The sequence below is a fragment of the Varanus komodoensis genome, unplaced genomic scaffold (genome assembly GCF_004798865.1).
Source record: "Varanus komodoensis strain SLA01 unplaced genomic scaffold, ASM479886v1 scaffold1, whole genome shotgun sequence".
NCBI lineage: Eukaryota > Metazoa > Chordata > Lepidosauria > Squamata > Varanidae > Varanus > Varanus komodoensis.
The window spans coordinates 110,579,800-110,605,043 of NW_025335268.1; the positions used below are offsets into that span (position 1 = coordinate 110,579,800).

At 42.5% G+C, this 25,244-nt stretch overlaps 1 protein-coding gene across 1 annotated transcript; it reads right to left on the reverse strand.

Annotated features, from left to right (window-relative positions):
• Positions 1 to 700: 700 nt before the first annotated feature.
• On the reverse strand, positions 701 to 23,477 carry DEPDC1 (DEP domain containing 1). The gene is made up of 11 exons (XM_044450585.1): positions 23,362 to 23,477; positions 22,531 to 22,796; positions 20,987 to 21,137; positions 18,267 to 18,382; positions 17,215 to 17,345; positions 16,246 to 16,293; positions 15,616 to 15,756; positions 13,674 to 13,846; positions 12,775 to 12,951; positions 4,434 to 4,619; positions 701 to 1,139 (listed from the first exon to the last, which is right to left on the reverse strand). Exons 1-11 carry the CDS (start codon positions 23,407 to 23,409, stop codon positions 999 to 1,001), a joined length of 1,578 nt encoding a protein of 525 aa, XP_044306520.1. The 5' UTR covers positions 23,410 to 23,477; the 3' UTR covers positions 701 to 998.
• Between the last annotated feature and the right edge of the window lie 1,767 nt (positions 23,478 to 25,244).

Sequence of the window (25,244 nt, forward strand, 5' to 3'; positions counted from 1 at the left end):
GATATTATTGAGTTTCATATATTTTTTCTTTGTACATTTCTAAGTTAAATCTGGATGTACAATTCTCTAAGCTCACAGACTCTTCAACTATTATTAAGTTCTGGTAGCTGGACACACGCTTTCTGAAACATCTGTCAGTACAAGATATGGAGCACTAAGCAGCACAAAGGCAAGATTTATTGAAGAATCTTTTGCTGTCTAATTAACTTAAATACTGAGATTGATTTGTTAACACAGAAGTCCTAGAACTTTGATATATAAAAAGAGACAGTAGTGAAAGAGAATCTGGACAACAGATTACACTGGAATTGCATTCAATTATGCTAAATGCAATGTGAAAATTATCCTCTTTTTCCCTGAAAGGATTGACTTGCTCTGACATGATCAGTTTTGTGACAACTGCCTTTGATATGATTGTTGTGTTTATGCCTCATGTCTTCTGTTCTAAGCCAGGGGTTACACTGTGCCATTTATACAACTGAACAAATATCCTTTGGAAAGCAAGTATGATTTACAGTAAGTGCAAAATGCAAAATCAAGTTTCTTGCAAGATTTTTGTTTTCATCTCATGAAATCCCCTACACTTACAAATAAAAAATAGTATATATTGAAAATGAACACAAATGTCAGTGTATTGTGCTATTTCAGAACACTGAAGAATCACAGTATGATTCATTTTATCAATAACACTGACTACCACTACTGTTTCTTTTTAACTGTTCATGTATTTATTGTTACCTACATCTGCATCTCACCCAACTCAATTCATAGAAATAAAACCAAAACCAAAAACAAAACAAAAACTAAACCAGAGTATTTACAGTTGCTGGGTTATTTTGCAAACACCAAAATTGTCATTTCCTGATAAAGGAATTCTCTGTTCTGGCACATTTCTTCAAATTCACCTTTATGATACCTGGCTCACAAAATTTTGTTAATATGCTTTCTCAAACTATTGCAGATGAAGTAGACAGACAAATTATAATTAAAATTATAATTTAGTTTCTCATGGTACGAAATTTTGGTTTGCGCAGATTGAGCATTGGCTGCTTAATTGTGGGCTTGTCTTCAAACAAGATAGCTTCACTTTCTGTGGTTGGAAATCTGTTCCGATAGATCTGAGGATATTCTTTCTGGAACTGAAAAACAAGATAACAAATTATTTATATTAAAGCATGCATATACACATATATACATGTGCACTAATAGAGTCTAACTACAGAAGACAATGAAAACATCAGTTTAATGAACTTTGATCATTGTTCTTAGTGGATTCATGAGTATCACCTTTGGCCATTGTCTGTGGATATGACATGATTATCCAGTTCTGAACTGCAATTATTTAAGTCTCAAAAAATTCTTGTTTAAAATCCCCTGTCCTCATAGCTCTCTGGTGCTCCCAACTATTCCTTCATCACTGTTCCTGAGGCCTTGTCCACTGACAAAATGCAAGTGCAAATGAGAACTGACAAACACTATGGATCCCAGACTGATTAGAGATGATTACATCAGTTGAACATTTTTTGAAAATGCATAGCCCCAGAGCTGTAACAGAAACCATTCCTTTACAGCAGCAAGTCCCAGCAGCCCACTAGCAACCCAAAAATATGATAGGGGGATAATGCACCCATGTTAGGCATGATTCACTGAACTAGGGCTAAGCAGTTCTTGTACGGCCTGGAATGCTGATGGAAATGTTTACCTTTTCCTCTGTCCACAAACCAAGTACTGGAAAAGGTCTCTACTGACAGGCACAATCAAAGGTCTATTCCAGAAAGTAGCTCAATATCTCATAACACATTTAAGTGTTAGTATTTTAAGATCCAACTAGGGATCAAAAAGGCCTACTCCTTCTTTTGAAAACATTAACAATACCAGCAAAGTCACACAGTCATATAAAAAGATGGAGTGCTCTTACATGGCCACTTCTCTTGGACTTTTTGAGCCTGTGGGATAAATTAGTCTCCCCACCTCACCCCTACCATGGATAGAATCGACTTAAACCCTACTGTGTATCCATCAGCCCAATAGGAAAAGGGCCCATCTCCCCTTCTCTTTTGCAGCAAATCTACTCCAACATGTTGGAATTGCATAGCCATGTTCAGGGATACATGTTATGGAACAGCCTGTGAAGACCTGTTAAAGTCCACTTGTGTGCTTCTGTACTGTACTCCTTGCTTCCAATGAATTTTCCAATGGGCCACATTAAATTGGAGTCATCATTCTTTTGGTTTGGCTCCTGAACTTCCATCTTCACTGGCCTCATGTCAGAACAATGACAAGATTTCTATGTAAAATAAACAAGCTACGCTTTGTAGCAATTTCTCAGAGGTGACAGAAACCCAGCTAGAAAAACTGGAGCCTAGAGTGGTTTACTAAGCATGTGTAAAAGCTGTCATATTCCCAGGGCCTCGTTTGGCAGCTGGTGAATGCTTATTCAAGCAGCTCCAAGTAGAAAGTTTCCCATGGCTGAGAAAAAGAGTTTTGCCAGCACTTGGAAGAGAAAGAATGGTTGGTCCTCTCTTCTATTCTATGGCTATTGGCTATGCAGAGGGGGTGGGGTGGGGGGTCTTGTACCTATCTCTCTGTTGTGTATAAAACTGCACGAAACATGTACATTTTGCATATTCATAGTTATGCACAGCTGCGTTTCAGTAAATAGTGCAGAGAAGACAGATAATATGACTGATAATAAGAAAATAAATAATAAGAAAAAAGGATACTCGGTTCCAACTGCGATGATAGCCTGCAAATTAAACCCCTTTTCAGCCCATTATGGCTGATGTTTTGCTAAACATTCTCATCCAGTATCTCCCATCAACTTAGAATGGATCTAACTACATTTCTGATTAAACTGTCTTGTATGACAAGAGATGGCTGTGCAACCCAGCCCTAAGTGGCTGACTATGGTGCTGTGGGGCCAGGGCAAATCAAAACATGACAGCTTACATCATCAGACTTTTAAAGTCTTACTGCAGAAAAATATTGGCTTCAGCCTTTACTATTCAGAACAAAATAACTTCAGTCTACTGAAACATTTGGCTGAATTTAAGAAGCATTTCAAAGCCCCACAAGTCTGCAGTACTGCAAAAGAACAGTAACAACAAGGTGGCCATTTAAAAGCTGTTTACAGCCAGGCTCCAGTCATAAGACTTGCTTAGTAAGTTCTGGGACAAGTACAGATCTGTGCAGTAGTCTGTTCAGAGAAATTACCAAAAGGCTTTCTGCAGAAGGAACAGAAATCCTCTATATTAGGCTCTGCCAAACTGGTTGTTCTTTACCACAAAGGCGATTACAATAAATTGTGAGTCTAATGACCTTGAATAAACCAAGTAATGAGGAAAACAACTGCTTATTGAGCATAGTGTGCATTTTTCCATAACTAAAGGTACTCATTTTAGCGTGCAATCCTGAGAAATACCCACTGGGCAGAGGGCTCCAATTTAACTGTCTTGCTGAGCACAGAGACAGGAGCTGAGAGACCTCTAGTCTTAGCTAGAGTCTTGAGTCTACAATCTCATAACTTTTTCACAGGCCCAATCCAATTTACACATTTCCTCTCTGGTTTGCAATACTAACCTTGTGAGAATTTTCTGTGGCAGGGAGGAGTGGGACAGGAGATCTAAGGCAGGAAATAGTGCTACCGTGGAGGATGAGATCTGCAGCATTTATGCTCCTCACCCCACAGCAACTTCATGGGAAGTTGGAAAAAAAAAAGACCAGTGGAAAAAAACCAGCCTATCAGCCTTTACCTGCTTCAGGACTACAACAATCCTGTACATTGATTTAGACATTCATCCTACTGAATTATGATTTATTTCCAAGTTAATGTGCATAGAATCAGACTGTGCTCGGGGAAGAAGAAAACTGACCAAGCTGTATCAGTCTTTGGACTGTACCCCACTCCACTCCCTGAAAAAAAAAGTCAACCAGCATATCCAGATTATAAAATATACTGCCAATAAGCCATATATTTTATGGCAAGGTACCAGCATGAATTTTTCCAGACCTGTAACAACAAGATAGCATTTCTTTCCATTATGGGGCTGCAATTCAGGCTGGCCTGAAAGCATCTTATGTGGAATCATCAGCTTAGCACAGGTACAAATCCACCACCAACAAGAAATGTTATGCCTCTGCTTTATTTCCCAGGGATAAGGTTACACTTTAGCTGTTGCAGTATAAGCTGTGCTACAGTATGAGCAGTATCACTGTAGCTAATGCGGCAACATCAAATGGACCTGAAGCAACCCTTAGTCACAAGTAATGCTCCCTGGTGTTCTCTATACCTCAAGCATGTATTTCCAGACACGTCATTCTCCAGCATGGATGCACCAAAAACAACTTTTAAAACATTCTGAGGAAGACTAAAAAAAACTTCCGCTTAGTTACGACATTTAAGAAATTTTTTTACTAAAATTATATTCCATTACCTGCTTAAGCTTTTTCTTCTTGTCTTTCAGAGATAATTTTCTGTCCTTAATAATGTTTTCCAAAAGCTCAGCAATTGCTGCCTGAGATGTATAAATCTTTTGTTCATCAAATTCCTGAGAAGTTATCCTCTTGCAGTAAGAGTAAGTTGGGAATATGGCACTCAGTTCTTCTTCAAGATATTCAATCTGGCAAAACAAACAGGGTAGAAAGTGGCTTCTAGCATTTTAATCAGTGCCAGTGCAGTACATTTTGTTAAAAGCAATGTATTTTGTGAACATCAAGAGCTCCGAGTTCAAATCTAAACTAGAAACATATTGAGTGGGCCTTTAATAAGCTGGTATACATATGTGGAGATAAAACTATCGACCTGCTTACAAGGGCTGACCAGACCTGCCACCCCACCTCCAAAGAGGGGCAACATCAAAGCTAACTATAGAATCTTTTTGACATAGGTGGTCCTAGCATAGTGATACTTAAGAGGCAATTTTATTCTGATATTGATATAAACATATGACCAACCATACACAGCTAATTCTAAATGTTTTTAATGGAAAGTGGCTTAGTGGACATTCCTACTTCATTCCTCATTGCAGAATGCCACTTTTCTTAAGCACCTGGGGAAGAAATCTAGGATTTGGGATCTCAGCCTCATTGGAGTTAACAATATATAGCACTTCTCTTGTGTGGGCTGTCAGAAGCAATTGCAGGAAATTTTAAGAAACAACAACGCAAACAGAGAAACTGTACTGTTCTATTACTTTTGCTGGGAGGGCACATGCCTTTGGCCTTGCCTGTCACTGAGCAGCAGGCATCCCATTAGGCTACCTGTCCTGTTTTCCTCCCAGCTGGTCATTATAAGAGCTGTCTACTTTAAGAACTGGTGTCTGAGACTGCCTCCCCACCCTTGCATCAGTCCTTTCTTGTTTGTCATAAATTTTAAATAAGCCTGAGGGCAGACTTTGTCATGCTACCAATTTCTGTAACCCTCTCCAAACCCTTTTTAAAATTTAAACGCAGGGTATATATAAATAAAGATGACCAACCGAAAAGTCCAAGTACTCCCATGATTTCTAGAATTTCCAAGATAAAAATAAATGTAGTATAATTATTTGCGATCCTATCAGTGTCACAAAAAGGACAACACTGGTTATATTTGATTTCAATACAATTCTCACCTGGGTAATGTCAGATGTCACCCCATGAATGATCTGTTTGCTCTAATGGGAGCTAGGTCAGATTGGGGTTCCTCTCTAAGGAAAGATTCCCTGTTGCTGCCAAAGAACACTGCTGTTCTACAAAAGAAAGGACTACACTGGGTACTGTATACTGTATTAGGATTAGGAACAGCTAGCTTTGTTATTTTGAGTCCAGGATGGCCAACTGGCCTGGGGAATGTTGGAGTGAGCTATATTGTGTGAGTCCCTTGACATTGCTGGTCTCCAATTCCCTATTCCCTTCCTCACCCTTCTTGTTGTGTGCATGTTGTAGTGTTTTAATATATTTATTAAAACACTATATTTTTTTACCCTGTATTTATTTTTTACCCTGTCTTTTAATAAAAGCAAGTTGCTTACCTGTAACTGATGTTCTTCGAGTGGCCATCTGTGCAGTCACACATATGGGTACTGCGCCTGCGCAGTGCCTGTGGCCGGAAGATTGATAGCTAACGGTTTTTGGCGGGAAGCTCCGCTCCCCTCCCCCCTGTGGCCTATAAAGAGTGGAGCGTCTGCCATTTTGTTCAGTCTTTGCAACCGAATGTACGATATCTTAATAATTTTAAATCTTTTTTTTTTTGTCAATACCGTAAAAAAAGGGGGATGTCAGTACCGAAGATGCCTTTCTCATCGACACCGAGCTGTCGATGCGTCCACTCACCGACACCGAGCGGGGCCGGCAGGTGGGTTGTGTGACTGTACAGATGGCCACTTGAAGAACATCAGTTACAGGTAAGCAACCTGCTTTTCTTCGTCGTGGCCTCTGTGCATCACTCATATGGGTAGATTAACAAGCTTACCATCAAGGAGGAGGGAAGGTGTCCTCAGTGAAGAACAGAGGAGAGTACAGCTCTACCGAAGGAGCAGTCCCGTCGAGCTCGAACATCGAGAGGGTAGTGCCTGGCGAAGGTGCAAGGGTTCGCCCAAGTAGCGGCTCGGCAGACGTCATCGATTGGTACCCCTGCTGCGAACGCAGACGAGGTTGCAACAGCTCTAATAGAATGGCCGCGGGGAACTGAAGGCAGTTCAAGCTTAGCTAACTGATAGCACAAGACAATAGTGTGGACTATCCACTTTAGATAGTCTTTGTGGAGTGACTGGATCGCCCTGATCCCTAGTAGAATATTTGATGAATAGCCTATTGGATCGTTGAATAGACTCCGTCCATGATCGGTAAAAGGCTAAGCAACGGCAAACATCAAGTGAGTGCAACGATCTTTCCAAAGGGGTCGACGGTGACGGGAAAAAAGCAGGCAGCACAATGTCTTGTCCTGTATGGAAAGGTGTAGACACTTTGGGTAAAAAAGACGGATTAAGGCATAAAACGACCTTCTCTCTGTGAAAGTTTAGATAAGGAGGGTCTATTCGAAGAGCGCAAAGTTCACTGGCCCCTCCGGGCTGAAGTAACAGCTACAAGAAACGCCGTCTTCCAAGAAACCAATTGCAGATCCACCGTCGCTAAAGGTTCAAAGGGGGCCTTCATAAGGGCCTGCAGAACTACAGAAAGGCTCCATGTGGGCATAACCGGTCTAATTGATGGGTTAAGATTATATAGTCCCCTCAAGAATCTCTTGAGGATAGGATGAGAAAACAGAGGTGATCCGTCGACTAATCCACGGTGGTAGGCTATCACGGCTGTATAAACTTGAATGGACGACGGCTTCAATCCGGAATGGTGCAATTCCAGAAGGAACTGAAGAATTTGTTCAATAGATGAGAGGAATGGAGAGAATGAACGCGACTCAGCAAAGGTGGAAAAACGTTTCCATTTAGCCTTATATGACTTCCTTGTGGACGGCTTTAAGGCAGAGTCGATGATATGCTGAATATCAGGGTGCAAAAACGTCAGATTCGAATTCGACGGGTCTTGTCTCGAACCGGATGGTGCAGAGAGATCAGAGAAAGGGGAAGCACCCGAGTAATTGGATTCGACAATTGGATCCGAGGTGATCGAAGTCATCGTCGGTACCGATAGATTAACAGAAGCTGTTGGATTCGTAACTCTCGAAACCGTCATCAGTATCGATGGAACATCAATCATCGAATTCGCTACGCTGTTAGGTTCAATGAGAGCAAGTCCAGGTGGTGAAGTGTGCCGCCTGCCTGCATTATAAGATATGGGAGCGATGGAAGATGAAGAAATTCCCCGCGAGAGATGTCGAGTAGTTTCGCAAACCACGCTTGATGTGGCCACCAAGGGGCAACTAGTATCCCCGATGCCCGGTCGTGCACGATCTTTGCTATGACCTTCATCAGAAGAGGGATCGGAGGGAAGGCATAGAAATGCATGTTGTTCCAAGGGATCATGAATGCGTCCCCTAGGGACGCGTGTCCGATTCCCACTCTCGAGCAGTAAGCCTCGCACACCCTGTTCCGTTGGGTAGCGAATAAGTCCACATCGGGGAACATCCAGCGCCTGAAAAGGTGGTTGCGCATACGAGGGTCCAGTTTCCACTTGTGAGAGGTGAACATGTGCCTGCTGAGAAGGTCCGCGTGCACGTTGTCTATGCCAGCCACATGAACAGCCATCAGCGCGATGTGTCTCTGAATGCACCAGTCCCAAATTTCCATCGAGAGTCTGGCTAGAGTTGGTGACTTTGTCCCTCCTTGTTTGTTCAGATAAAAAACAGTCGCTATATTGTCCAAGGTTATCTGAACGATCTGATGATAAAGGAGGTCCTCGAAAGAACGGAGGGCCTTGAAGACTGCCAGTAGCTCCAGGAAGTTGATATGATTCGTGGATTCTAGACGATTCCACGTACCCTGGGTAGATAGGCCAGAGCATATCGCTCCCCATCCTAGGAGAGACGCATCGGTGCTGAGGGTTATCGTAGGAGATCACACCCTGAAGGGGACTCCTAGCATAAGATTGGTTGGTTTCAGCCACCAGTGCAGAGAGTGGAGCACGGAAGATGGGATCCGAATCAGTTTGGACTGTGGCTCTCTTTGAGGGTGATACATCCTGTTGAAAAATAGTTGTAGAGGGCGAAGCCAAAGTCTGGCATGTGGAACCACGGCAATTGAGGACACCATATGTCCCAGGACCCTCTGGATAGACCTCGCCGTGACCGTTTCCTCTCGTCGGATTCGATGGATAAGGTGAGCAAGAGTCTGTTGTCTGTCTTGCGGGAGGAAAGCTTTCTCCAACGTCGAATCCAAGCGGGCTCCGATGAAGGTGAGCGTCTGTGTCGGGAGAAGAGAAGATTTCTCTGTATTAATATGTAAGCCTAGGTCATCTAGTAAGGCACAGGTCTTATGGATGGCCGCCAAAAGTCCTTCTCTGGACTGTGAGACCAACAGCCAGTCATCGAGGTACGGATAAATTTGTATGCCCTGAAGGCGTAGGAAGGCACAGACAGGAGCCATGCGCTTGGTAAAAACTCTTGGAGCCATAGCCAGTCCAAAAGGTAAAACTGTGAACTCATAAAGTTGGCTTGCAATCGCAAAACGAAGGAAACGCCTGTAATTTGGGTGAATTGAAATGTGGAAGTAGGTGTCCTTCAAGTCCAGTGAGGTGAACCAATCCTCTCTCCTTAACAACGGCAAAATGTTTTGAAGGGTAGTCATACGAAACTTTCTCGGTACAATAAACGTATTTAAGTTTCCTAGATCCAAAATCGGACATAGACCACCATCCTGCTTAGGGACCGTGAAGTCCGTCAGATGGCAATACTTGACGAATCGCTCCTTTATGGAGAAGTTGACGTATTTCGTCGAGGAGTACCGGTGAGCATACAGTAGATCGGATCAGACTCGATGGAGGAACGATGTCGAATTCTATTCGATAGCCGTGTTGAACAATGGATAATACCCACCGGTCAGATGTGATGGACTCCCAAATGGGGAGTTGGCTTCGGAGCCGATCCCCAAATGAGAGGGGGGTGGGTATTGAAGGAGTGTGAGGAATGGTTCGCCAGTCCCATCAGCGTTGCCTCCGATCGTCAAAACGACGGCGGCCTTGCTGAAAACGCTGTTCGGGCTGAGGACGGCGGTGCTGCTGTTGTTGTTGCTGGCGGTGTTGAGGCTGCTGTCTCGGTTGGTAGGATTGCTTGTAGGATGGACGATTCCAGGACCACTTACGTCTAGTGTGAGACTGGATCTCCATCCTGCGTGCCGTCATCCTCGATTCATGGAGCTTCTTGAGCTTATGGTTGGTTCGAGAATGGAAAAGCCCGGATCCATCGAAAGGCATTTCCTCTATCCGCCGCTTGGTTTCCTCCGGGAAATTGCAATTCCGGAGCCATGCATGCCTCTGAAGGGAAACGGCACCGACCAAGGCCCGGGAGTCATTATCCATGTGGTGCCTTGCCGTGGATAACTGCTGCACTGCAACCTGCATGGCTTCCTTGATCAGGACCTTCGCGAGATCACCCTGGTGGTCTGAGAGGGTGGAGGCGATGTTGTGGAGGTGCTGCATAATAAAATATTGATATCTCGCCAACGTTGCCTCATAATTTGATATGCAAAGTCCCAAGCCCGAAGCAGCATAGACTCGCCTGGCCAGGGAGTCTATTTTTCGGCCCTCTTTATCTCTCGGTGCCATATGTCCTCTCGCCTCTCTGCCCTGTGAGGATTCGACGACCGCAGAGTTCAGTTTCGGGTGTTTGAGGAGGAAGGAAATATCCTCTTCCCGAACCCTGTACATCGACTCATACCTCCTGGACGTCGGCTGAGGATGTGATGGCAGGTCCCAGGGCTGCGTCATCGCCTGCCGCAAGGTGGTTATGGGTGGCAGGATGATAGATGTCAATTGCTCCCCGTGGATGACGTCGTAAAACTTGTCCGTCGATGGTCCCGGGTGCTGGGCAGTGTCGATGTCCAGGGACTGGACAAGTCTTGACATCAGCTCCGCGAAGGAGACGTGGGACTTGTCGGGTGACGCAGGACCCTGGGATGTCACAGCGACGTCCGGGGAGGTTGAGTCGACCTCCGAGTCAGCCGAATCGGCACCGTAGTAGGGTGGGGCTGAAGATGACGACTCTGCCGGCGAGAAGGAGCGGCTGCTTCCACTTTGTGGGGATCGAGGTAGCATCCGCCTCGAATCCACTGATCGCGGTTGGTCGCGGGGTGGAGATGATTGTGCCCTGGGAGCAGGGTAGTACCCTACAGAGAGCGGATCACCCAAGTATGGTAGTAAGGGCGACGCCAACTCTCAGGGCATTGCTCTACCGAGCGGCTCCTCCGGCTCCCTGCTGGGGACAGGCCAACGTCCGTGTCCATCGTCATCGCGGGCATGGGTGTCGGTGACCTCCCCCTAGGAGGGGAGTCTTGGATTTCCCCATCGGAAATTGAACCCCGTAAAGTTGGAAGGGGTGCAGGTAGGAGGTCAACCAAACGGCGGGGAGACCCTTGAGGGGTAACCCGCATAGCCTCCTGGAGGATCGGTTCAGGCGGGGTCGGTATCGTAACCGCCACTGGTGCCGAGGGTCCCATCGGTTCCGAGTTCTGATTTCGGGGACGGTCCGGACGGTCCAAAGTCTTAGACTTTTTGGGAGGCTTGGAGACCTTCTCCTTTCTGGCCTTCTTATGGCCTGCCGACTTCTCTTCGGCGTGCTTCTGCTTTTCATGCTTCTTTTTAGGTGAAGCAGAGGGGGCCACCGAAGCAGACGCACCTTTGTCCGAATGCTGTGAGGGTGGGGCCACAGAAGCGGGGCCAGGTTTTGGGACAGCAACGAATGGGTCTGACTGCATCAGAGCCCGATCCCAAAGGAGCCTCCGAAGCTGGTTTTTGCGGTTCTTCCTGGCCTGCTTGGAGAAGGCCAGGCAATGTGTGCATTTATCAGTCCTATGCCCCTCTCCCAGGCAGAGGAGGCATAGGTCATGCGGGTCAGTTGGTGCCATTTTTGACCCGCAATCCGTGCATTTGCGGAAAGCTGCTCGCTGCACCATTGCAGAAGAAGAGGAAGAAAAGAGAGATAGTGAAGAGGGTAAGTATATATTTTTGTTTTTTTTTTTTTGATAGATCAAAAGAAGAAATAACGAGAGAAAACTACACAGAATAATAAGCTGGGACAAGGAGAGGAACAAACTAGGATAATGGACAATTCGAGAATGAGGTAATAGTCGAAGCGAAAGTCGAAAGCAGCACAAGGCACAGCAAACGGCAGTCGCAAAGACTGAACAAAATGGCGGACGCTCCGCTCTTTATAGGCCACGGGGGAGGGGAGGGGAGCGGAGCTTCCCGCCAAAAACCGTTAGCTATCAATCTTCCGGCCACAGGCACTGCGTAGGCGCAGTACCCATATGTGTGATGCACAGAGGCCACAACGAAGAACTATGTTTTTCCCCAACTCTGACAGAAAATGTAATCTCAGGCAATATTAAGAAAGGTCTGATGCTTGGCTATTAAAAGAAAGACAATCTCAGCCAAAGTACATTCTCATACACAAAGAATTGTCCTGACCTGTAGAACTAGTGAGCTTTCATCATCTGTTCATCTACTCCCTGAAAGATTTAGTTTGTTTTTTGCATTCATCAAACATACAGTCAGTGTAGTATCATCTATCTAAGGCTAGGTGATTTTATATTCAATTTGGTGAGATAGTTTGGGGCATGCATAACTTTGTATTTATGCTAAACAGCATCCCACCTGTAGCACTGAAAACTTGTTTTGAAGAAATGCAGTTACAGCATGCACATGCAAATCTATATGTGTACAGGAACACAGAAAGCTGCTTCGTATCGAGCACGTCCCTTGGACCATCTAGCCTAGTACTGCCAATACTAACAGCAGATCTTCAGGGTTTCAGGCTGGGGTTCTTCCAACCTTACCTGGAGATGCTGGGGAGTGAAACTGGGACTTTCTACATGCAAAGCAGGTGCCCTATCTGTCAGCCACAGCCCTCACATACTTACATACATACATATGTCTTTCTTTGGGTCATTGCTCTTACCTCTATATAGGAAAAGAAATAGTGCAGGTTACAGAGTAAGGATAGAACACTGATGCAAATTATCTTGTTTAGGAATAGCAGCATAAATTGTAACTTAGGAAAGGATATTCCCAGACTAACATTGACCACCAAAAAAAAAAAAAAAAAAAGCAGGAAATTCAAGAGTCACGTCTCTGGATCATAGGAGTTTTTGTTTGAAGAGTAATAAAACATACTTCAGCCCCTTTCCTCACCTTAGTACTTCTTAACGTTTCTATGTGGTCTTGCACAGCGGCCAGTAAATATGTTGGGACCTCTAGAATTTCTTGATGATGGTCCATTAGAAAGGAAACTAATCTTTTGACAAACAACTCATCAAGGTCTACTTCTTCCTCACAGCACAAAATACATCGTGAAAATGTCTGTATCATCTGGAAGCATTTAAACAAGCTGTTATTAAACAAAGAGATCTGTACCAAATATTAAATTCTTTACGAAGTCATATGCCCATAACCTTGCCTAGAGGCCTAGAGTGAGCTGGTGCCTAGCATAAGAACCAAGTATACTGCTAGAAAAGGGAAGCCTACCTCCCCATAAAGAGATAGTTCACATATTATGGAATTCAACAGGATCAGATACAGTGATTGATTTAGATGAATATTATACCAGTTAAACCACTTAGCCTGAAACTCAGAGGATGACTTTGAGCCAGTTATTCACTCAGCCCAAGGGTTGTTGTGAGGATGAAATGGAGCTGCCTTGGTTTCCTCACAAGAGAAAAAAAGTTTGAATATCAATACAATGCAATAGGAATTTTAAAAATACTGCCTGTGTTTCCTGATTTTGGGTTTCCCAGAAATGTCTGGTTGGTCACTATTGGAAATGAAGACCCTGGACTAGATAGGTCTTTGAAGCAGGACTCTTCTGTTCTTAAACAAAGCAAGTTGCTGTAAAAGAGATCAAATTCTCCATCGGCTTGTCTAGAGGAGGCTATTTATTTTTTTCTGGTTACTAGGTTTGGTGGTTTCTTTCTGATGACAGCAGAAGGGAAGATCAAGAACTGCATTATAATATACAATGGAGACTTTAAGCTCATTTAAACACAAACAGATACAACTGAATTACATAAGGACATTCACAGTAGGAATCTTACCAAAGATTTGGTTCCCATTTCATCATGAAGGCGTGGCATATCTACATTTTCACTCATTCGAGAGATCATGCGCATTAAGAGCTGAAGTTTTCTGCGATTTGGTGGTGGAATCAACAGGCAGCAGATCTGCAGTGCTTCGACAGCAACTCTTTCTGAATGAGGCTGTAACAGATCTATAAAGAATCGGAAAGAGAAGGAGCACGAGGGAGAGATGTTACCCTCTGTAACTTCTGCTTAAGTTAATAGCTTCATTTTGTTGCAGCAATGTAGGTGAAGACCAACTGAAGCATGCTGTAAACTCTATGTGAATCATCTAGCTGGTGTTAGGGATGCTAAACTAGTGATTTGAAGTCATTATCCAATTTCTCCCTTCTCTAGATGCTGTTTAGATGAAAAAAATCTAAGTTATTGCACCAATTATAAATATGGTAATTATAGAAATAGTGCAGCATTGACAAGAGAAAACATACTTTGCATTAGCATGCACTACAGGAGATACTGATGCTTGCATTACAAAATATTAGTATAAAAGCTACTTAACCATAGGCTCTCTTTTGACAAATCTTGTTGAACATGGTTATAGTCATTTAAAATCCTGGTATTGGCAAAAAAGCAGAAAAGCAAACTAGTTAGTTAAAAACACACACACAAAACCAGAAAAAAAGCATGCTCTGGAAAGCAATCTTACGTGATGTGCCAGTCAAAAGAAAGGAGCTGGGAGAAAATGTGTTTTCTGAAAGTTGTGTTGCACTTCTGCAGAGTCTTTTGTTGATGGCCGTATCACAGCCCCCAACTTTACTTCCTGTATTAGCTACCACTCTGGTAATATTTTGGGAGTTTTGGTGAAGAGGGTCTACCGGTTGTGGTCTCACTGTGATCTCTGCAACTGGAGCATGTATGCCACACCAACTGGAATTGCTATTTCCATGTAAACTGTGAGACCTGCAAAGGTGGTTTGATTCGAAGTTGGTAATAAATAGCTCTTGGCCAGGAATACTTGATGCAGAAACTCTCTTGGTGTCACAGGTTTGTTTTTGACGGATGTTATCTGACCAAAGATCCAGCGAAGAGTTTGCCTTAGACCATAACAGTTGATTTTCATTACTTGTGAATGGTATTGTGTGAATGTCAGCTTGAGAAAGCGCATTAAATCCATCTTTAATATACTTGTTTGAGGTGGTCTCTACAATTCCCTCCAAAGAGTGGCATCTTGTCTTAAGTTTGAGAGGCAGAGTTTGTTCATTTTTCAATCTTGGAAGATTCTGACAACTGCCACTTGCCGGTTGGTGAATAGTGGCACATTTACAAGCCACGTTATAGTGTTGCAACTTTATACCACATTCTTTTCCAGCTGTATGCATTTTCAAACCTGTTTCAGAAGTCTCAGGTCCAACTTTTTTGTCAGTCTCACGATGGAGTAAACTTAGCAGAAGACATTCAGTTGATCTAAAAGAGTTTAAGTGTGGAATTTTTGAAAGCTCCAAATCACTCCAGGTACCAGATTTTCCACTGGATCTATATGGAATTGTGATGTAGCCACACAAAACTATCAGAAAATGAAATACAAGTTCAGATGCAGACAGTGTAATAGGATAAAATACATCAAGCAACATAATCAGAAAAGTCAAGACAGAGATTGAAGTTTAATGTTAGTGAAGCTGAAATAACAGTTATTCAGTCAGAGAGTATTCAAAAACATACATGCAACACTAAGCCCATATATGCAAGACAAGGTACACATAGCATATCATTCTAAGTTCAGCCTTCAATACAAATAGTAGGATTATTTTATGATACTGCATACATAACCATCATCCACATTGGCAGAGGATTACTTATTCTAAAAAGCCAGCCAAATTTTGCTCTGAAAGCTAAAAGACACAGAGTGAAAATTAAGAAACAGGGTGAACATTGTGATATCCTAACCTAACTATATACATACCTAAGATGTTTATAAATAATTCATAGAACTGAAAAGTTAGCAACGGTTCGGGGAGACTAAGAAAATAGTCTGCAACTGTTTTGAATACATCTCGTTCAAAACCCATGTATGTTGGCTGGCTCATGTCATTACTTCTAGGCCCTAAAGTGCAAAAGGAAAGAAATTTCAGTAATACTGCCTTTAATGACACCTTGAAAATTATAACAGTAACAAAAAACAGTAAGAATGTTCTTTGGTAAAAATCTTACATTATTATGTGCATTTAGTATTGTATCAGTGAAATTGTCCTTCTGAATGTGTAGCAAAAATAAAAACTAGCTGCAATGTTTTATTGTAGCTGGACACAACTGGATATAGATGGCTTTGACAAGATCTACCAAGACAATTCTTTAAATTGTGCAGCTTTGCATTGTAATTTATCTTATAGCACTATACTACAATTACTACCATTATTACTGTTTCATTTATTGGCCTTTCTGTCTCTGTTTACTTCATACCCATCTTCTAAAAACAGATTATAGGCTATGAAGAGAGGTACCGAACATGTGCCATTAAGGTAACATTCTATTCAACTTTTAAAAAATATTTTCAGAACGCCTGGCATTTCAAACAGTATTTGCCTTAACTTACAGTTTGCTAAACACTTCATAGCCGACAGCACCCAGTGAGGGAGATCTTCTGCAGGAAAGGAGGAAAAGATTTACCAGTTCTCATTATCATTCCCAAGAACTGATTTCATATACTCCTTTCTATATGTATTCCATCCTTCATCCAAACAGTTCAACAACATATAAGGAAGAAAGCAAGATAAGATCTCATTTTAAAGCTCACAATAACCATGAGACCTAGCTGAAGTTGGGAGATAGGGGAAAAGTTATTAACTCAGCCAAAGGTTACTTTCTCAATGAGCTTCATACCTGAATGGGTATTTGCAGATAGGTTTCCTGGCCAATGCACTAAACTTGCTTGTTTTTAACTGATAAGCAGCTTAAAAATATGTAGATTGAGAAATGGAAAAAGTTCTAGACCACAATTTGGTCTGATTTTTCCTTTTAAAGTACTTTAAAATCCATTTACACAAGAAACAATAAAAAAGGAAAGAGGATATCAGAAAAGAAGGTGCCAAGGCACAAGTATAGCATATGACATCAACATTTAAACACATTCATAAAAAAGCGAAAATTTCATTGGCTATAATCCCATCAAAACAATTCAATTTTCAGTTCAACAAAATTTGTACAGTCTATCGCTTTAAGTTTAAAATAACAATTATTAATAATTCTATTATTCCCAGGATGCTCTCCGTTGGGGAGCTTATAGTGCTTCTAACCAAAATACATTGCAGAGACACTGTAAGTCTTTTCTGCCTTAACAGGTCTTTTCTTATTTGCTTTTTGGTAAAAAGGCAGAAGAAACTTATGAGAAAGCGAGAGAAGGCTGCAAATGGAAGGTAACTGTCTGGAACCCACCCATGAAAATGTGCATAGCAGTTGTACAATAAAGTGTTGCCTGGAAGCACCATTAAAGATGAGAAAGTTATTCTGGTCAAATTTTCCAAAATCCCCCCATGTATGTTAAAAATAATGGTATGCTACTTGCCTGATTTATCATGTAGAAGTACAACACCACGTTTACTCGTATTAGTCATGTTGTACATTATATACCGAGGTTCTACTAGCGCTGGGTGCAAAATCTCTTCTAACGATGGTATACCTAAAATAGTTTGCAAACTGGGAGGACAAAGGACCAGACAGTTCCAGAAATTAGCAGACCACTCTTGGAATGGACTCTTACAATAGGACTGTAAAATGATTCAACATATCCTGGTGTCTAAGCAACAATGATATGATAGAAACAATCTTTTCACAATGTTGTTCATGCCAGTGCCTGTGGGCCCATGTCATATTTCATGTAGAATTCAACACAGGGTGACAACAACAGGTAAATAATAAAAAGTCAACATTTTTAAACACAGAAAGAAACAAGCAGAGGACGGGTGGTCATGTGAATCCTCTTGGCATTTAACATAACACCTCTTCAGGAATAAGTGACTCTGTGCCCTTCAGATATTTTGGACTACAGCTCTCATATGACCCACTCAGCATGGCCAGGGCATGGATATTAAGAGACCTAGTCACAATTGTTTGGAAGGTACCATATGGCCTATTCAAGGCCAAAATGCATTACCATATATAACATGTAACATCATATTGAAGTTATAAGGGAAGACATATTTGTTATAGCTTATGGCAAAAGAGTGAAAAACACCAGAGAGCCGGTTACCTTCCATGTTCAAGAGCAGTTTCATGAAACATTACAGACACACAAAAGTTCTTCACCAGATAAAATAGCTGAATATATTCACCTATCCTCTTCTAAGTATATTCTGATTTCATAGCTCAAGCTATTAAAATGCATTTCATTTTTTCCAGGTTTTGTAGGTTATGATTGTTAGAAATGCAACTATTTTTACCATTTTGCTGTACAAGCATGCAATTTTCAGTTATGAAATGTTCTATCAATAAGGTTATTATTGAAAGAACCCTTTGAAAATCTGGGCTGATCACTGGGATGCCAACAAAAGAAGCAAAAAATTCTGTCTTTTAGTGCAATGAGAGATTATGGAAGGAGGAAAACGGTGCATCACTCACTGTATCAAAACAATGTTTCTCCAGATTTCCTCTATGTCTGCTTGAGTTATTTGCCTGCTGTGTTCCAACCTTACCTTCTCTTCCAGCGCTGCACTTTTTATATTTTCTATGTTCTCCTATTAAGGGGCAAAAACAAATGTGTTATAAATGTGCTCAAGATAAGGGAAAGGGTCGTTTAGGTGGTCAAATATATTAATCTTCTCCTTGTTTTGAGGAGCTTGGAGACTAGCAGAGGACTGTTAGTGCTAATTACCACACTCCTTCATTGAGGTGGTCATTCCAACATTCATCCTTCAGTAAAGCAATAAGTTTATCAAAAGTTCACAATCTGCCATTACTTTCTCTAAGTAAACAGGTTACATAAAATCAGGGCTTTTTTTTGTCATAGAACGCACTGGAACGGCGTTCTGGCACCTTTTTTTGATGGATTTTTCCATGTGATTGTGAATCGCCCTGTCGGGCATAGCAGGTCGGCAGCAAAAAGCATTAAAATAGTGCCTGTGGGTTGCGTGTGTGTCCGCGCTGTTTGTGAGGGCACTGCTCGGGTCAGGATGCTGCTCAGCTTGGGATCGGTCATGTGGTCGCACACTGAGTGCTTACTGCCAGCGGCAACCATTATGTTTATGTGTGTGTAGAGTGACTGGCTACATGTAAAAGGTAAATAAGTTCTTTATTTCAAAAAAAGTTGGTGAATTGAAAATCTTTTTTAGTGTAAAAGTGTGACCCCAAGAGGTGAGTTCCGGCACCTTTTTTTTTTTAATACAAAAAAAGCACTGCATAAAATAAACAGCAACCCTATGGGACCATCCTCAGAAGTTGCTCCCAATGCATGATAAGCAAGTAACAGACTGATCAGGAAGATCTGTGGTCTGAGGCAAGGAAACCCTCTTGGAGGAAGCATCTCTAGATCCAATTTTAAAACAATCACTCCTGGACTAAGTCAAGAGGCTTTTAAAATGAGAAAACAAGGAAACAACATATTGTAGGGTAAAGCTTTTACGGCCAGTAATTAAGCTTTCAGGTGCATTTCAATCTTTTACACTGTGGAAAAACTACAAAAGCTGAAATAGCATAAACCAATGAGCTGAAGAGAAGGGGACATGGTGATGTAGTGATTGTAGTCCAACCCTGCAGGGTTGGACTACGATCACAGGAGAGCCTGCGATTCTCCATGCTTGCCCTAAGAACACGACACTGCATCCACATTCAAAGACACATACCTGCTAAATTTTGATTTCTCTGAAAATTTCATTGAACAGACCTCAGTGTCCTTTTTCTTTAGGATATCTTAATTTAAACGGGCAGATGTGAAGAATGCAAATAGCCTCTTCATCCTAATTTTGGATTTAGTTGGTCTGCTAACACCTCTGAGCAGAAACCCAGAAACAAATACCCACAGATTTACTGGTTAACAGAGGGCAACCATGCATTGCAAAGGGATATAGAAACAGAAACAGAACAAGTCAGAAGGGGTTTCCCGGGTCATCTAGTCTGACCCCAGGCTCCAGCCAGCTCCGCTCATGACATGACAGGCACACATGGTACAGAGTAAACCTGTCTGCTTAATATTGACTAAGTGTAACATGGGCTGATTCACAGGATCATAGAATAGTAGAGTTGGAAGTGGCGAGGAACAGCATCAGGTCCAACTTCTTCCTTTTGTAGGTCACCAATTTGCACCATCCTACTCAGATGGCTGCTCAGTTTCTTTCTGAATGTCTTTAGTGTGGAAGAGTCTACAACCTCTTCAGGCAACTGGTTGCACTGTTGCATTACTCTGACAGAGAGAAAACTTTTCCTGATATCTAGCCTACTCTCTGGTATTGGTAAGAAGAGATCTTAATCTTCCTCTTTGTGATGGTCTTTGAAGGATTCATAGAGTGGTATCATGTCCCACCTCAAGTCTTTTCAAGGCTGAACATGTCCAGTTCTCTTGGTTTCTCCTCACAGGGCAGTGTTTCCAAACCCTAGATCATTTTTGTTGCCCTTTCTGCATTTTTCTTGAAGAGATGAGCAGTGAGGAGTATAGGGGAATTACTATTTCTTGTAATTTGGAAGTAAAACTTCTGTTAATGCATACAAATATAGCATTTGCCCTTTTGCAACTACATTGCATTGTTGGCTCATATTTAGCCTGTTGTCTACAATAATTCCAAGGTCTTGTCTTCAGTTCTTTTGAGCCTCGTACTCCCCATCTTGTATCGATGCAATTGGTTTCTTTTTCCCAGGAGGAGGGCTTGGCATTTGTCCCTATTTGAATCTCATTCTGTTGCTTTCAACCCAGTGTTCAAGTTTATCAAGATTGGTCTGGATCCTCATTCTTTCTTCTAGGGTGTTTGCTATTCCACCCAGCTTTGCATCATCTCCAGAACTGAGTATTGTTCCTTGTACTACCTCATTTAAATCATTAATAAAACATTGAAAAGCACTGGGCCTAGGACTGAACCCTGCAGCATGCCACTAGTTACCTTGCTCTAGTTTGAGAAGGTGTCATTGATGAGCACTCTTTGTGCCCAATTTAGCAGCCAAATTTGGGTCTGCCAAACAGTTTTTCTATCTAGTCCACTTTTTGCTCATTTGGTTATCAGAATGTTGTGGAGCACTATGTTGAAAGCTTTGCTAAAGTTGAGTTCCCTCTGTTGAGTGTTCCCTCTGTCCATTTGGAAGGTTACCCAGTCAAAAATGGATTAAATTAATGTTGATTAAGAATAATCTATTACCTGACATTCCCGAAATGCATATTTTTGGGGTGTTCTTCTGCTGTAGTGTGGTAATTTAAATATACTTTCTGTCTGCTTAGTTGTATTATCCGTGTTCTCACTCAATAGATGTTGACGTGGCAGAATTCTAACAGGGGAAGTTGAGGGAAATCTATAATTTCACACATAAAAGCTCAATGTTAAAATGTATCAGTTTAAGCCAACTTTATCTTCCTGGATTGTCCTGAACAGAGGTTTGTCTATCAAGGTAAAACAAAAATTAAGACAGTGTAACAGTCAGTCCTTTTAGATATTAAAACATGTCAGGTAGGAAGAATGATCTGGGGTTCTAAACAGGCTTGTATAAATATACTGTCCCTGGTATTTTGTTACAAGCACACTGAGCACTATGACTTGGCTCACACTATCAAAATAAGCCATGATGGCTTGTTTTAATCTCTGGCACATGCTGGGCACAATTTCCCTAATTGCCCTCTGGATAGAGCTTGTCATGTTGCCTGAATCCAGGCAGCATGCCTAACCCTTCAATCATCCATGGGCTGTTGTAGAATTATGTGAAGGTTGTTTTCCCCTCACACAAGGCATGCTGCTTGGCTTTGGGTGACAGAAAAAGCTGGTCTCAGGCAGGAAATCAGAGAAATTGCATGGGCTAGGTGAGCAAGCCAGTGAGCGGATTCCCATAACATATTAGTTCCCCCAGGGAATTTTACCCAGAAACCGAGGCGGGGGAGTTATGCTTCCCCTCCCCCTCTTAGTCCTTCTGCAGTATCCCAGGGGCTACTGTAGGTCTACTAAGTACTGGGGGAACAGACTGGCAGCAGTTGAAAGTTGAGTCTTTTGGATGCTGTCATTTACTTCTGTAACTCTTAACATTGCCAGGAGATCTGGGGAATGAACCTGGAATGCAGGGGGTGGGGGGAAGGGAAAAGAGAAGGGGTGACTTGTGCTGGACTCAAAAGCACACTGCAGCTGGGCAGCATGGAAGCAGCTCCTGTGCCTTCCCATGTTTCAGCTGTGTGTGCTCCCTGGGAAGATGCCCAGCTGAACATGCCAGCCTGGATTGCAGCCTCTTACCCAGGGACAACATGTCCCATGTGGAAGGTGGTGCAAGTCAGGCACTGATGCCACCTGCTCCACGTGCTTCCTCCTTGGAAAGCAGGAGGCATGTGGGGCAGGCAATAGGAAGGAATGGCTCCCACTCTGTTTCCCCCTTACCGCACTGCAGAAAAGGGAGAGCTGGTGCCAAGCTGCTCTGCCTACTGCCTTCTCAAGGAGGGCAAGCAGAGTGGCTCATTCCCAACTGGCACTACCATAATGGTGGCAGGTGGTAGTGCAGTCAAACCCAGTCATTGGCTTCTTTTGATCATGGAAGCCAGCACTACATCATACAACAAGATTTTGATTAAATACTGCAGCTAATATTCAATTTAAAGGTGGAAATTATGAATAAATTCACACTACACAATTTACAGAACAGGAAAATCGGTTGAATGTTTGCATTTCATCAATTTACCCCATATGTTGCCAATATGATGGCACATTACCTGTACAAATGATGGTTGTCATCCAGGTTTTCTGAGCCCCATCTTCCCTTAATATCTTCAATTACATGATTTTTGAGAAATTTCCTTAATAGCTGAATAGTTTGTTTCCTAGTAACTTCTGGACCAAAATTACTGTTATTCCTGAGTAATTGATGAAGCCAGTCAATTGCTTCTGCTGCAGTAAAACAATTCTGATATTTTTTGAAGTGTTGTCTGTGTTTCCGTCTTGGCATTTCAGCCCGAAAATATTTAGTAACCTCATTCCACTGCAAGGCAGAAGTGAAATGGAAATTTTAAAAACACAACAACGAGATCCTCAGTATAGTCTGTTATTTGAAGAAACATTCGAGAAATTCTTGTGCTATAAAACCAGTCAAAATGATGCTAGAAATTCACCTTTTAACAACTTTTGCCTGCAATGTGACAGTTCAGTTAACAGGCTAATTTGCAATACTGTATGTTTTGTAAAATGGGCACTGTAGGTGTGCAAAGAAGTACTCGTGTGATCACTTCAAAGTCCCAGTTTTTCAATACAGGCAAACATTTTGTCATACCATCTCTAATCAACACTATGATGATTTCAAAACAAATTAAGAATACTAACTTCACAATTGATGGACTTTAGAAGAGTCTCAACAATTGTTTAATCCTATCTGCATCCCCGCCTGACGGATTTAAATTCCTGGATGGAACAGCGAAGCCGACCCCAGTGTCTGCCAACCCAAACTCTTCCTTCCGCGGCTCTCTGCCGAAGGTCTTTGCCAGGGAATCTGTTCCACTCCACCAGCATCTCCCACCCCGGGGCGAAGTTCCTTCCTCCGCCCTCCTTACCAACTTGGTGGCGCGGTAGGGGCCCGGAGTCACCTCGCGAATCTCCATAGCGCACCCATGCAGCGGGAGAGACCTCCGCCTGAAGGACACCAGCCACGATCACAGCAACCGCCGGTTTGACGGTTTGAACTGCGCCTCGGAGCATCTGATTGGCCGAGTCCAGGAGCACGGGACACGCACAGTCGCTCCCTGGCCGGCGCGCGCGCACGGGCGCGTCGAACGGAAGGAGCGCTCCGGTGCTGCAAATGAGCCGGGAGCTGCGTCTTCTGTGCGTGCGCACGAGTGTGTGAGACCTTGTTTGCTCGTCGTCGTCTTTGCCAGAAGTAGAACGGATGGCAATCTCCGGAGTCTCTCTGCTGAGTGAACGCACAGGGGCCAGAGAAGAGACAAGGAAGGGGTTGTCTTAAGACTCTTTCAGGATTTAAGAGCATGATCAGCCCCGCCACCCCGTTTGCAAAAGTACGAAAACACTTTAGAAAGGAGTTCTTCCACTCTGCAACAGTCGGGCAGGGACTGACGATATTAATATTTAGTTGCACTTCCTCAATTTCTTAAGACACCTTTCTCAAAACAGACTCCAGGTCATTTAGGACAAAAGTGTACAGTTTAGAACAGTGGAAAACAATTACACACGTAAATTCCTTTACCCCATACAAAGCTAAAACAGTAATAAACATAAAATGGGGAGCTATGTTAATCTCCACCTATGGAATGCGCTCCCCAGAGAGGTCCGCCTGGCGCTACTGTTACTTGTTTTTTGGTGCCAGGCCAAGACCTTTTCATTTAAAAGTTATTTTAATTGTTAATTATTGATTGTATTTATTGGGTTTTTATGCTTATGCCGAGATGTTTCCGGATTTTTAAGGTTAATTATATGATTGCTTATTTTGCAAGCCGTCCTGAGCCTTATGCGAGTGGGGCGGCATAGAAATGTTCTAAATAAATAAATAAATAAATAAATATTGCAGAGAATACAACAAAAGAGTCTTGTGTTATTTGTGTTTGGACCAAAAAAGTCAAAATTTCAGCATTTCCCAGCTAGCCATTTGTCGTGCCTGACGCCTTGGCCGAGATGTCTACTCGCGAGGAAGAGACAGGAGCTGGCAGTGAGAGTTTGGCATTTGACCAAGGAGACTTATATTTGAGAACCAATGCTCAGACGGCCCAGACACAGCCTGACTCTCTGGCTGCTGAGCAAGAAACCTCTCCTCCACCTCATCCCTTGGCCCCTGAGCACACAACCCCCCTAAAAAAGCAATAAAAGTTATAGCTGATATAGCCTGCTGTGTGAGTTAATTGAAACGTGAGACCACCTCAGGGTACCGTGCTAGTTAGTAACACTGAGCGTGCTAGGACATTTTTCTGTCTAAAAATGGATAGGGTGACCTAGCATTCATTCTAGCATTATTGCCATTTTATCAGACTTATAGAGAATTTCAGAATTTAACTAACTCAAGTTTCAATAGTTCAACCAATGCTTTATGCAAGACTGATATCCTTGTGGTGTCAATCTCATCAATTTCAGCCTTTACTTTGGGACTTCCCATGCTAGTGGCAGAACAAAATGAGCAAAAGCTCTGCCATAATATGGCTGCTAAAAGCCTGACACTGTAAAAACAGTTTTAGACTTAAGATGGGTTTCCCGACCTGATCAAGAATTCATGTTGCAAATCTTGTTCCCCAGGTACATCTTAGAAATGCTAATGTTTACCTGTCCTGAATGGTCTTTTTGTTTTTTATGTCTTAATCAGATTCAACCCTATTTTACCCTCTGCCTACATAATCCCCTATTCTCCTCCAAACTGTGTATGTAACTGATAGGTTATAAAAATGTCTTGTACAGATTCCATCTTGGTAGTCCCTTTGACATTGGGAAATCCAGA